At 38.1% G+C, this 14777-nt stretch overlaps 1 protein-coding gene across 3 annotated transcripts in view; it reads left to right on the forward strand.

Annotated features, from left to right (window-relative positions):
* Window positions 1-14777, forward strand: part of Rngtt (RNA guanylyltransferase and 5'-phosphatase) — a 205511-nt gene that overhangs the window by 47663 nt on the left and 143071 nt on the right. For all 3 annotated transcript variants that reach the window (XM_055599433.1, XM_055599434.1, XM_055599435.1), the window contains exon 11: window positions 651-815. In XM_055599433.1, coding sequence (XP_055455408.1) covers window positions 651-815 — 165 coding nt within the window. The remainder of the gene's footprint in view (window positions 1-650; window positions 816-14777) is intronic.

A 14777-nucleotide genomic window follows, 5' to 3' on the forward strand; every position in this document is an offset into this window, starting at 1 on the left:
TTAGGGCGATGCTTTCTAACTTAGACAATTATTGTCAACCAGGGATGTGCTTCAGCTATGTTTATATGTGCAGCATGTGGCTGGAGAGGACGTGAGTGTACACACACTTCCTGAGGCACTGCAGAAACTACGTGAATGACACTAAAGAAAAAGTGTGCTGGGAGAGAAGAGCTTTCTGTGTTTACAGTTGTGTATCTGAACATATGTAATGTTCCTGGTTTTCAGGTTGAGGATGTTTCTAGGTAATAAATGTCTTCTTGCTGATACCATGCAGCTTGACCACTGTAGGTGACTGCTGTTGTAGTATTTATATTTGCTGAGTTGGTGTGTTAGTCTTCACTGCTATAATTAAATAGTAAAATACAGTAATTACGTTAATGTATTAATTCAGATTTGAAATCTTCATCAGCATATATATATATATATATATATATATATATGTAATTTTCGTTTGCTGCCTTATACAATTAGAATTTAAAAATAGCTGTTGTTAGTCTAATTATTGGGCCTGGCATGTATGGCGTGCAAACTTTTCACTAGACATCTCCAAGGATTGCATAGAATACAGCGTATAGTATTGAAGTCTTACAGTTATGCTGATAATGTAGTTGTTCGCTTTCAAATAAAAAAAAAATTGTTCTTTTGTTCAGGCACAACCAGTTGGAGATTGTGATTTTAATATTCGTCTACAATGTATTGAACGTGAGATTATAAGTCCACGACATGAAAAAATGAAGACTGGGCTCATTGACAAAACACAGGAACCATTTAGTGTGAGACCTAAACAATTTTTTGACATCCATATCTCAAGAAAGGTACAATTTATTTATTTCTTCAGTTGGGAATTCAAGTTCCATTATTTAGCTTGTGAGAGGAATACGGATGACCTCTGCTCTGTTGCCTTGTCTTTCCTGGGGTGACGCCTAGGGTTTCCTCTTCAGCAGAGTTGTTAGTGTGGATATAACACCATGCTGGTTCCCTCTTCCTTAGAATAGTTTGGTGGTCCATATTCTCATTTAAAACAGAAAAAAAAAAAAAAAAAGTCACAACCCACATTCTGTCATTTAGAATGAACCCAGGAAGAAGAGAGGGGGGAAAAAAGAGGACAAGGAAAAAGAAAGGAGAGGAAAAGGAAGAAGGAAAGAAGGACTTAATCCAGCTTTGTTAACAGCCTCTTTATGTTGTTTAATCTAGTACAACCAGAACAGTGAAGGTGCAATGAGCTGCCAGGTTTTAGAGTTATGTGTGTAGTTAGGTGTAATTTTCACAGCAGTAGTGACAAGTACAGTTCCATCATTCTATTTACATCTTCAGTTTGAAGGTTAATTTAGACTGGAATTATGTGAATAGATTAAATATGATTGACAAAATTTTAAAAGCACACAGCAAAATTTATTTGCCATATCTACTCATTTTTGCATCGAGTCAAAAGTAATGGCTTCTGTTACTTTTTACTGTATTTAGAATTTGGTATAATATACAAACATATACTATTCATGGATTCATAGAGTTGCCATGCCTACTCAAGAGATGTATTCCTTATATAGTATATAAGTATATATAGTACAGTATAGTATAGTATAGAGATGACTCTTTATGTACTAGTCTGTATTTCTTGTTTTATTATTTAATTTTCAGCCTGACAGTCTATCTTGAGTCCTCTCACTCAGTGTTGTTACACGTGGCCCCTTTATTCTTTTATAAAGTTTTATTTTATTTTTGACACAAGGTTTTTCTCTGTTACCCTGACTGTCCTGGAACTCACTGTGTAGACCATGCTGGCCTCAAACTCAGAGATTGCCTGCCTCTGCCTCCCAAGTGCTGGGATTAAAGGTGTGCGCCACTACCTCTGGCTTTATATTGTTACTTTTGAGATTATATTTTAATACAATATTTTCCCTCCCCTTCTATCCGTGTGAACCATCCCATATACCCTTCCCCTACTCCTTCAAATTCATGAACTCATTTTTCATTAGCTGTTATTGAATGCATGTATGTTTTTGTATATAGACATACATTACCAAATATAACTTGATGACTCTATATAATGTTACTTATATATATGTTTTCAGGGTTGCCCATTTGGCACTGGACAACCAATGGGTGTGTTCTTCCCTGGGGAGGACCACCTCTCTAACTCCCAGGTTTACTTATTTGCCTGTAGCTCTTTGTACAGGGCTGAGGGCTTGTGCCCTTCCCTCTCCCTGTGCTTGCTTGTTGTTATTCAACTTGTTCAGCTCATGTGTGGGCAGTCATATTGGAGATGCCTACAGGTGTAGCTTCTGAAGTTACTAGGAGACAGAGTCTCACAGTAAAGTTCCTGATCCTCTGGCACTTAGAAACTTTCTCCCCCTCTTCTGCAGTGTTTCCTGAGCCTTGGGCACCAGGAATGTTTTGTAGGTGTCTTCATTGGGACTGGGCTCCACACTTTGCAATTAATTGGTTGTGGTTGTCTGTACTTTTTAGTTTTTGTTGCAAAGGAAAGTTTCCTTGAAGAGGGGTGAAGACTACACTTAAGTGTGAGTAAAAGGACAAATGTGTTTATAGAGTTGTTAGAGACTATGCTGGGTTAGTCAATTAGAGGTATAGGTGGGTTCTCCTCTAATAACCATGATTTTACTAGCACTGATGAGTTAACTAGATTTTTAGTACCAGGCATGGTATTCCTCTTGTTGAGCAGATCTTAAGTCTAATTACAGAGCTGTTGGTTACTGCCAAGGTACGTGTGCCATACCAGTGCACCCTTACGGTTATTGTACTATGCTGGTCATAGGTGTGGTTCATAGGTGCCATAGCTGTATGGGACTGTTGGTTACTTTTCTCCTTTGGAGCTTGCACGGCATCTTCTGGTCCCAGGAAAGCTAGTCCTCAGGGAGGAAGCATTCAAGTTAGTTCCACCTCAGGGGTCTGTTTCTGGAGTGCATGCCGTCTTCAGCAGTTGGAAGTTCTTTTCCATCTCTGGGTGGTTACCAAGGGCAACAGCAATAGGCTGTATGTTTTGAGACTCTCTTAGCCCTTCGTGGCCTTTGTTCTTTATACTCTCAAAGACTGCCATTTTATCTGTGTATTGCAATTGAAGCATGTTTCATAGTCATAAATACTTAAGTGTTTTTAGTGTTTTGATAGGGATCCTTAAAATTTTGTATCTATATGTCCAATTTTTAATGTTTGGAGTACTTTGGAGGTGTCATACAATGTAATTTGGTCATATTCCCCTCCATTTCCCATGCTCTCCCAGATCCACCCTGCTCTTTCTTACCACCCAACTTTGCTGTTTCTCATTCATTTGGGGATCCCTCAGATCATGGGGTATGCCGGCCACCTCAGTTACCCCAGTTAGATGCTATCTCAGAATGTGGAGGCTTGTTTCTAAATAATTCTGGATTCTGCCTATATGACAATCATAACATATTTTCTATGGCAGTTGCTTTCAGATTTTCTTTTTAGTTGAGATATACCAGATTTTTGTCAATTTAATTGTAATAATTCATGCTAGTGAAACAGCCGGTGGAGAGAATGTAAAAGCCATGTATACATATAAATAGCTAACTTTAATGACACAGTTCAATTATCATTGTTATTCAGTGCTAATTCATTAATTTTTAGAGAGGATAATGATGTTGATTTTGTGATGAGTAAGAAAGATAGTTTTCCATGCCAGTTAGTTACTGGTTAGAGGAACATTTGGCATAAGAGAAAGTGGATGGACTTAACTGGAGCTGGAATTTGACATGGGGAATAAAAAACAGAATACAAGAAAGGGAAGAAAGAATCTCAGGTGTAGAAGATACAATGGAAGAAATCGATGTATCTGTCAAAGAAAATGTTAAATCCAAAAAATTCCTGACACAGACCGTCCAAGAAATCCAGGACAATATGAAAAGACAAAACCTAAGAATAATAGGAATAGAGGAAAAAGAAGACTCCCTTCTCCAAGGCCCAGAAAATATTTTCAACAAAATCATTGAAGAAAATTTCCCCAAGTTAAAGGAGAAGCCAATAAGGATACATGAGGCCTACAGAACACCCAACAAATTGACCAGAAAAGAAAATCCTCCCGCCACATAATAATCAAAACAGTAAGTATACAGAACAAAGAAAAAATACTAAAAGCTGCAAGGGAAAAAGGCCAAGTAACATATAACGGCAAACCCATTAGAATCACACCTGACTTTTCAAGAGAAACTATGAAAGCCAGAAGGGCCTGGACAGATATCATGCAGACCCTAAGAGAACACAGATGTCAGCCCAGGCTACTATACCCTGCAAAACTCTCAGTCCTCATAGACGGAGAAAACAAGATATTCAATGACAAAAACAAATTTCAACAATACCTACACACAAATCCAGCATTACAGAAGACACTGGAAGGGAAAATACAACCCAAGAAAATTAGCTTCTGTCAAGAAAACACAGGAAATAATTAACCTTACTACAGTAAAACAAAAAGCAACCAAGCATACAACCTTATGAACACAGCCAACATCAAAATCAAAGGATCTAACAGCCACTGGTCATTAATCTCTCTCAACATCAATGGACTCAACTCTCCAGTAAAAAGACACAGATTAACAGAATGGATACGTAAACAAAACCCAGTAATCTGTTGCATACAAGAAACACACCTAAGGCACAAAGATAGACATTACCTGAGGGTAAAAGGTTGGAAGACGACTTTCCAAGCAAATGGACCCAAGAAACAAGCAGGAGTAGCCATTCTAATATCTGATAAAAAAGACTTTCAACCAAAATTAATAAAAAGAGATGAGGAAGGACACTTCATACTCATCAAGGGAAAATTCCACCAGGAAGACATCACAATCCTGAACATCTATGCCCCAAATACAAGAGCACCCACATTTGTAAAAGAAACATTGATAAAATTTAAACCACATATAGATCCCCACACATTAATAGTGGGAGACTTCAACACCCACTCTCAACAAAGGACAGGTCAACGAAACAGAAATTAAACAAAGAAACAATATCTCTGACAGAGGTCATGAATCAAATGGACCTCACAGACATCTACAGAACTTTACACCCAAACACAAAAGAATTTACCTTCTTCTCAGCACCTCATGGAACCTTCTCCAAAATAGACCATATAGTTGGTCACAAAGCAAGCCTCAACAGATACAAGAAGACTTAAATAATCCCTTGTATCCTGTCTGATCACCATGGAATAAAGCTGGACTTCAACAACAACAGAAATAGCAAAAAGCCTACACACACATGGAAACTGAACAACTTGTTACTAAATGACAGCTGGGTCAGGGAAGAAATAAAGAAAGAAATTAAAGTCTTTCTAGAACTCAACGAAAATGAAGACACAACATACCCAAACTTGTGGGACACAATGAAAGCAGTGCTAAGAGGAAAGTTCATAGCACTAAGTGCCTTCAAGAAGAAATTCGAGACAGCTCATTCAAGCATCTTAATGGCCCACTTAAAAACCCTAGAAAAAGAAGAAGCAGACACACCAAAAAGGAGTAGATGGCTGGAAATAATCAAACTCAGGGCTGAAATCAATCAATTAGAAAGAAATAAAACAATTCAAAGAATCAATGAAACCAAGAGCTGGTTCTTTGAGAAAATCAACAAGATCGACAAACCCTTAGCCAAGCTAACTAAAAGGCAGAGAGACACCACCCAAATCAACAAAATCAGAAATGAAAAGGGGGACATAACTACAGACACTGAGGAAATCAAAACAATCATTAGGACTTACTTCAAAAGTCTATATGCCACAAAATTTGAAAATCTAAATGAAATGGACAATTTTCTTGATCGATTTGACTTACCAAAGCTGAATCAGGACCAAGTAAATCAATTAAATAGTCCTATATCCCCCAAAGAAATAGAAGCAGTCATCAAAAAGTCTCCCATCCAAAAAAAGCCCAGGACCAGATGGCTTCAGCGCAGAATTCTACCAGACCTTCAAAGAAGAGCTAACTCTAATTCTCTTCAAACTATTCCACAAAATAGAAACAGAAGGAACATTACCAAACTCATTCTATGAAGCCACAATCACCTTGGTACCTAAACCTCACAAAGATTCAACCAAGAAAGGAATTTCAGGCCAATCTCCCTTATGAACATTGATGCAAAAATACTTAACAAAATACTTACAAACCGAATCCAAGGACACATCAAAGATATTATCCACTATGACCAAGTAGGCTTCATCCCAGGTATGCAGGGGTGGTTCAATATACGGAAATCCATCAATGTGATCCACCATATTAACAAACTGAAAGAAAAAACCACATGATCATCTCCCTAGATGCTGAAAAAGCATTTGACAAAATCCAACATCCATTCATGTTTAAAGTACTGGAGAGATCAGGGATACAAGGCACATATCTAAACATAGTAAAGGCGATATACAGCAAGCCTATAGCCAACATCAAACTGAACGGAGAGAAACTTAAAGCAATCCCACTGAAATCAGGGACAAGACAAGGCTGCCCACTCTCTCCATATCTCTTCAACATAGTGCTGGAAGTCCTTGCTAGAGCAATAAGACAGTTGAAGGAGATCAAGGGGATACAGATGGGAAAGGAAGAAGTCAAATTATCACTATTTGCAGATGATATGATAGTATACATGAGTGACCCCAAAACTCTACCAGGGAACTCCTACAACTGATAAACACCTTCAGCAAAGTGGCCGGATACAAAATTAACTCAAAAAAATCAATAGCACTCCTGTATACAAAAGACAAAAGGGCTGAGAAAGAAATTAGAGAAACAACACCATTCACAATAGCCACAAATGACATAAAGTACCTTGGTGTACCCTAACCAAGCAAGTCAAAGACTTGTATGAAAAAATTTTCAAGTCTCAATTAGAGGAAGATATGAGAAGATGGAAAGATCTCCCATGCTCATGGCTTGGCAGGATTAACATAGTAAAAATGGCCATCTTACCAAAAGCAATCTACAGATTTAATGCAATTCCCATCAAATTGCCAACACAATTCTTTACAGACCTGGAAAGAAAAATTCTCAACTTCGAATGGAATAACAAGAAACCGAGAATTGCTAAAACAATCCTCTACAATAAAAGATCTTCTGGAGGTATCTCCATCCCTGATCTCAAGCTGTACTATAGAGCAACAGTTATAAAAACTGCATGGTACTGGCATAGAAACAGAATGGTGGATCAATGGAATCGAACAGAAGACCTAGAAATAAACCCACACACTTACGGACACCTGCTTTTTGACAAAGATGCCAAAACCATACAATGGAACAAAGATAGCATCTTCAACAAATGGTGCTGGTCCAACTGGATGTCTACATGTAGAAAAATGAAAATAGATCCATACTTATCACCCTGCACAAAACTAAAGTCCAAGTGGATCAAAGACCTCAACATAAAACCAGACACATTAAATTGGCTAGGGAAAAAAGTGTGGAATACCCTAGAACTCATTGGTACAGGAGAAAACTTCCTGAACAGAACACTAATAGCACAGGCTCTAAGAGCAACAATCAATAAATGGGACCTCATGAAATTGAAAAGCTTCTGTAAAGCAAAGGACACCGTCATCAAAACAAAGCGACTTTCTACAGATTGGGAAAGAATCATCACCAACCCTTTATCTGACAGAGGACTCATATCCAATATATATATAAAGAACTAAACAAGCTGAAAAGCAACAAACCAAGTAATCCACTTAAAAAATGGGGAACAGAGCTAAAGAGAGAATTCTCTGTAGAGGAATATCGAATGGCAGAGAAGCATTGAAAGAAATGTTCAACCTCATTAGCCATTAGGGAAATGCAAATCAAAACAACCTTGAGATTTCACCTTATACCCATCAGAATGGCCAAGATGAAAAACTCAAGGGACAACACATGCTGGAGAGGTTGTGGAGAAAGGGGAACCCTTCTCCACTGCTGGTGGGAATGTAAACTTGTACAACCACTCTGAAAATCCATCTGGCGCTTTCTCAGACAACTAGGAATAGTGCTTCCTCAAGATCCAGCCATACCACTCCTAGGCATATCCCCAAAAGAGGCTCAAGTACACAAAAAGGACATTTGCTCAACCATGTTTGTAGCAGCTTTATTTGTAATACCCAGAAGCTGGAAACAACCCAGATGCCCCTCAACTGTAGAATGGATGCAGAAACTGTGGTACATCTATACAATGGAGTATTACTCAGCAATGAAAAATAAGGAAATCATGAAATTTGCAGGTAAATGGTGGGACCTGGAAAGGATCATCCTGAGTGAGTTGTCCCAGAAGCAAAAAGACACGCATGGTATATACTCACTCATATAAACATACAACATAGAATAAACCCACTAAAATCTGTACATCTAAACAAACTAAGCAAAAGAGAGGACCCTAACTAAAATGTTCAATCCCCATCCTGAAAGGCAAAGAGGATGGACATCAGAAGAAAAAGAAAATAGGAAACAACCTCGGAACCTGCTACAGAGGTCCTCTGAAAGCCAGAAGAAAACAGGAAACAACCTTGAAACCTGCCACAGAGGGCCTTTTAAAGCCTGTGCAGTATAGACTGTCAAAGCAGATGCTGAGCCTGATGGCCAACTGATGGGCAGAGTGAATGGAATTTTATGTAAGAAGTGGGAAATAGTAAGAGCTGGAGGGGATGGGAACTCCACAAGCAGAGCAACAGAACAAGATAATTTGAACGCAGGGAACTTCCCAGAGACTCATACTCCAACCAAGGACTATTCGTGGAGATAACCTAGAACTCCTGCACAGATGTAGCCCATGGCAGGTCAGTGTCCAAGTGGGTTACATAGTAATGGGAAGAGGGACTGCCTCTGACATAATCTGATTGGCCTGCTCTTTGATCACCTCCCCCTGAGGGGGGAGCAGCCTTACCAGGCCACGGTAGAGGACAATGCAGCCAATTTTGATGAGAACTGATAGACTAAGATCAGAAAGGAGAGGAGAACCTCCCCTATCAGTGGACTTGGGGAGTGGCATGCATGCAGAAAGGGGAGGGAGGGTGGGATCGGGAGGGGAGGAGGGTGGGGCTTATGGGGGGATACAAAATGAATAAAGTGTAATTAATAAAAAATTAAAAAAAAACATTAAGGATTACTTATCCTGGTAAACACAAACTTCCATTTTGTGGGAATCGTTAAAAACTAAACCTTGGGTTTTAAGGGAACAGTGAGATGTCATAAAAAGTCACCAGAAAATGTAATGATGCTCCTCAGGCACTCAGCTTATACTGGGTAGCTCTTTGCTTCAGAACTATCCAATGGGTGTAGAATAAACCATAAATGAAGGGTGGATGCAATTTATTTTTTAATTTTTAAAAATATTCCACAATATAGTTTTCTATACTTTGGTAAGTTAATAATGCCAATTTGTATTCCCAGAAGCACTGGAGATTCATTTTCTGTTTCACTATAGTCTTAAATTGCTATTTAAAAATCATTTCTAAGATTCTCCTTTTTATGTACTGGAACTTGCCAGCTTCTATTTTGTTCCTCATGTTTCAGATTTGAAGCCTATGTATTTATAATGATTTGGTTTCCAATGCTTCATGGACATAAAGTATCATTTCAGAGTAAATATCCAAATATTTTGTCTATGGAAATGTCTATGTCTTCTGTATTTCAGATAGAAGTAAAGAGCTAAAATTATGTTCATTCAATAAATGCAAGTTCATAAGTGAAAACTTAAGATACCCTGCTATTCTCTGATTCACACTATTTGATATGTTACGTCTACTGTTTTGTTTTCTTCCAGTTATTTTCTATCTAGAGGAAAAATAAATAGAAAATTAAAATGTTTTATAACTGTACTAGTTTTATTTGCTGTGGTAAAAATACGTTAACAAAAGCAATTTAGGGGGGAAAGGGCATAGCAGGGAAGTCAAAGAGGAAGGAACTTGAAACAGCCAGTCACACCACAGCTCAGTCCGGAGCTGAGAGAAGTAGTGCTTGCATGCTGGCTCAGCTCCCTCTTTTCACTGGGTCTGGGTCTCAGCCCATGGAATGGTACTGCCTACCTGAATTAACTTAATTAAGGAAATCTCTCACAGGTATATCTAGACAGTTCTCTGAGACGGTCTTCCCAGGATTCTAGATTGCATTTAGGTGACAGTTTAAACTTACCATCACAATAGCTTAGGGAAATTCACTGCATATACCACAACATTCTTGGAGGGTTTTCCAATATTAATTACAAATTAAAATTCATTAATTTGAAGTGCTTTAAAAATAACTTGGATAATCTAAGTAGAATTGTGTTTTTTAAGAAAGATTGACAGGGAGAAATAGCTCATTATACCATTACATTTAAATATTCATGTTAAAATTAAGGTGTTATTTAGGGACAGTATAGCAACTCCAGTATTCCTTACTTTGTTTTTAGTATTGATAGGCAGTCAGGAAATACTTAGTTGTGGTTAATTTAAGGTATGGTCTGATAATGTTTATTATAGGCCATATAATTATTACAGTGGTATTATCTAACCCTCTTTTATAATTAATAAAAAACACAGACACCTGATAGACTTTACAATAGCTTTATTTCACCTGGGGCAAAGCAGGTATTACCTCCTAAGCTACCTTTACCTCCCAACGTCCCATCTCACGCCATCTGTCCTAATAATTTTTATCTGGGCTACCTCCTATCCATAATCCCAAAATAGTTGCCAGTGTTCTTCATCTGGGCCAGTTTCCTCCATTCACGCTGATCTGGCCATGTACTTCTCTCTGTGCTAAGTCATCAAAGCTCCTTGCTTTCTTCCTCTTCTGCTATCTCCTTCTCCTTCCCATGATCTTAATGTCCTCAAAGCCCACGAACTTTTGTGATGCCTACCTCCTTTTGCCCTGCCTAGGTATGGGCCTTTTAATCAGTCTATCAGGGATAATTGGGGAACATTCTTTCTCATCACGTGGTTACAGCAACTAGTTCAACATTATAACAAGACTCATGGCAGGGTGGTAACAAGATCTCAAGGTACTGAAATCAGCATTTAAAAATACAGTTGGACCTTCCTCCAACATCTCCTCCTTTCTGTCTAATTAAAAAGGCGGTTTTTAAAACTATATACAGTAAGAATTATGAAACAGTCATAAAAAGCAATAGGTAACATATACATCATGTCTTGTCAAAAGGTATTTGGCAACCTTGAAGAAAACATTATTTATCTTATCTTGATGAGACTTAAAGAGTTTTGTACCTAAACTATTCTCTGTCATACATTGTATTTATCAACCTTAAAATATCTATCTAGACCTAAAACATTTAGTCCTAAGCAACTAAATTTAATTGTAAAACTATAACTATCTAGTCTAGGTCCATCATAGACTTGAGAAGGAATAAAATTAATTATCTGAGTAAATAGGAAATGTAGACTAGCAGCTTCCAAAAAGTAAAAAAAATGACAGAGACAGTTTGCTGCTTGCACAGTCACCCAAAACTCTCTAACACTGGAGCATCAACTTCAGCCTTCTGGCCCAGTATACTTGACAGACATATTTGTGAAGTTGGAACTATTAAGGACTGGCTTACTCTGTCTTGGCAGAGCTTGGCAGTCAACTTGGCCTACATACAAGTTTGCCCATTTTAGGCAGAATACTGTCTGGGTAGAAATAGAGGCTTTTTTTTTTTTTTTTTTTTTTTTTTTTTTTTGCCACATTTGAAGCCATATCCATATGGAGGTTCTTCAGTGCTCATCATCTTCATTGAGGTAGGTTCAGTGCTGTCAGGAGTTGACTTGTCTTGTTGTCAAAGAATTTTTAATATAATAAAGACATTTAAAAATTTATTTGTGTGCAGGTGTCAGACCACCTGGAACTGGAGTTACAGACAGTTGTGAGCTGCCATGGGGGTGCTGGGAATTGAACCCCGGTCCTCTGAAAGAGCAGAAAGTGCTCTTAACCTCTGAGCCATCTCTTCAGAACCCTAATAAAAATATCTTAAATGCCTTATTCTATAGGTTTCTGAAAGTTTTGAAGACCTTATCTATTTATTTTTACATAATTTCTCTATAGAATCATATTTATCTGTTGAACCTAGGATACATATTCCTGTGATAAATTAGACTAGTATCTGACATGACCATGAATCAATCAAGTAATAATTAACTTGTATTATTTAATTATTTAACAGTTTGTAATAGCAGTTTAAAAAGTATTAGAGGTAAATATTGTATTTATGAGTTGTGTGGGTACAATACCTCATATCAGAATAAAAATATATGTGTGTGTGTGTCTGTGTGTGAATTTATATCAGTATGCCAAAATTTATACCAGTGTATCAAAATAAACTTATTTAAATATAACCATCTCTAAGTTGAAGAGTAGATACAATAATCTACCTTTTGTCTTATTATATTATTTCTTTATTTCTATATTCCTTTTTTCTATCCTTTCTCCTTACCTGAGAAAGATAGAGAAAAGGAAAAGAGAGAAATCTCTGAGTCTAACCTCGTTTTCTTTCTGAAAAAGACCATTAATAACGTGTAACCGATCTCCCTAATTGATAACAAGCATTTAGAACAACCAATTAGAACAACCAAAAATCTACCCAACCCTCTCTAAAGAAAATAGGCTGTCACTGTCTTAGGGTTGCTTTTTGCTGATTTTGGGGCATAAGATACCTTTTTGGGGGCCAAAGGAAATTTGGAAAAATGGTTAAGCAAGCCAGCAATAACATTTGTGGTCCAGTCTCTAAATGTTGAGAAATAAAAGCTTAGATAAAGTCCTGTTTGGAACAGTCTGAAAGGCTCGATCAGTTGAGATCAGGCTTTGAAGGACCAACAACTGAAGCAGCTGTTGCTGGAACATGCAGGATGTTAGAATAGATGTTTCAGCATCCCAGCATCCTGGAGGATGAGTCCTGTCAGGTTTGATCCAGCGTCACCGTTGTCCAGTTCAAAAATAATAAACGCATGAGATGTAGAGGATGCACACAGATCAACTAAGGATGTTTTCTGCGCTATTTATGAACAGAAGAAAGACATCTATCTCTCCATAAGCCAGTCTGAATTGTAAACCAAAATGTAAACCAAATTATCTATGCCATTAAAAGAATTTTTTTCTTGTTTTAATTAAGTTTTTATTTTTTATATTAATTACAGTTTATTTACTTTGTATCCCAGCTGTAGCCCCTTCCTTTATTCCCTCCCAATTCCACCCTCTCTTCCTCATCTCCTCCCTGCCCCTCTCTGAGTCCACTGATAGGTCAGGATAAGTTTTGAGGCTAGTATAGCTAAGGATTCATTGGCCACGTATATGCTTTTTGAATATCCTCCTCTGGGCCTTTGGGCCCTGTTGGATTAGGCCAAGGTGTCACCTGTTCCTCCCCTACTCCCTCAAAGCCTCACTTTTAAAGAGCTGTTTGCCCAGAGCAACAGAAAAGGCATTACCTTTTAAATAAACCTTAAATGAACTCCTTTAGTGTTCAAGCACACCCTAGGCACCTTGTACCTGTTTAGAGGTTTGGGCCTCGGTTTTTATGTTTGTGGCAGCTATTTTCGTCCCACCCCTTTCTCCACAAGGAATGGATAGTTCTGCCTTTAAAACATACGAATTGTAGCCTTTTGAGTTTTGGGACTTAAGTTAGGCCATCATGTACTGTGCCGTCTATATAGTCCCCTGTGACTCTTTTCGCCAGGTGTGACTGCCACCTCTCCCCTATGAAAATGGCTCATATTTTAAGGGATAAGCCAGCTGCCAGAGCAATGTGACACCTCAGGTAGCATTTAATAGTTTTTGGCTGTGGGAGGTGTGCAGCTTTCATGTTTGTCTCCCATCCTAACTTTGGGTCCTTACATTGACCAACAGAACATATTTTTAAGGCCAAAATGGCCTTTGGCAGCAGGTCTTTCGTGGGAGCCCACTTTCTAAGGAGATTGGCTGGCCTTTTGGAACAGTGTAACATCTTACCTCTCTATCCCATGCATATTCATGGATTGCATGTTACCTTTGAGAGCCCACATATCCATAGAAAAAGGACCAAGCACCAATAGAATGAAGATGGACCTGACAGACTCATCCTGTCCTTATAGAAACCCAAGATTGGTGTGTATCCATCCTGTAGATCAGTAAGGAAGGACATATCATCCATTATTAAGAAAAAACTTACCCAGCAGCTTTAAGGAAATCTAAGAGTACTGGATGAAAACTTATTTTAATCTAGCTTTAAAAAAATAGTAATTTGTGTGTATGATGCATGTGTGTGTTACATGTGTGTTTGTGTGTGTAATGCTTGTGTATGTATGATGCTGTGTGATAAATGCCTGATATGCTTTTGTATGTGTGGGGGGTGTGCACATGCACTTGCCATGATGTGCCTATGGAGGTCGGAGGTCAATTTTATGGGGTAGGTTCTCGTTTTCCAACTTTACAAGAGTTCTGGAGTTGTCAGCAGCCCAAGTTTGTTGCTTTACCCACTGAGCCATATCACCAGTCCTAACTTAGCTGTTGATCATCCAGGAAATTAAAGCTTAGTATGCTTTATGTTAGGATACCATGATAACTCATGAATAGATGTTATTTAAAATATAAGTGCACTCCTATAATCTCAGCACTCAGAGAGGCAGAGGCAGGCAGATTTCTGTGAGTTTGAGGCCAGCCTGGTCTACAAAGTGAGTTCAGGACAACCAAGGCTACACAGAGAAACCCTGTCTTAAAAAACAAAAGAAAACCCAATATATATGGAGAGACATCTACAAAACTTTAGAGACATAGTATTTAGGATTACAATGTCAGAAATAAAATTCCAAAAGTAGCTTTAAATCATGCCTGACATTTAAGTTATTAACA

This window comes from Psammomys obesus, unplaced genomic scaffold (assembly GCF_907164565.1).
Source record: "Psammomys obesus unplaced genomic scaffold, mPsaObe1.curated_primary_1811, whole genome shotgun sequence".
Lineage (NCBI taxonomy): Eukaryota > Metazoa > Chordata > Mammalia > Rodentia > Muridae > Psammomys > Psammomys obesus.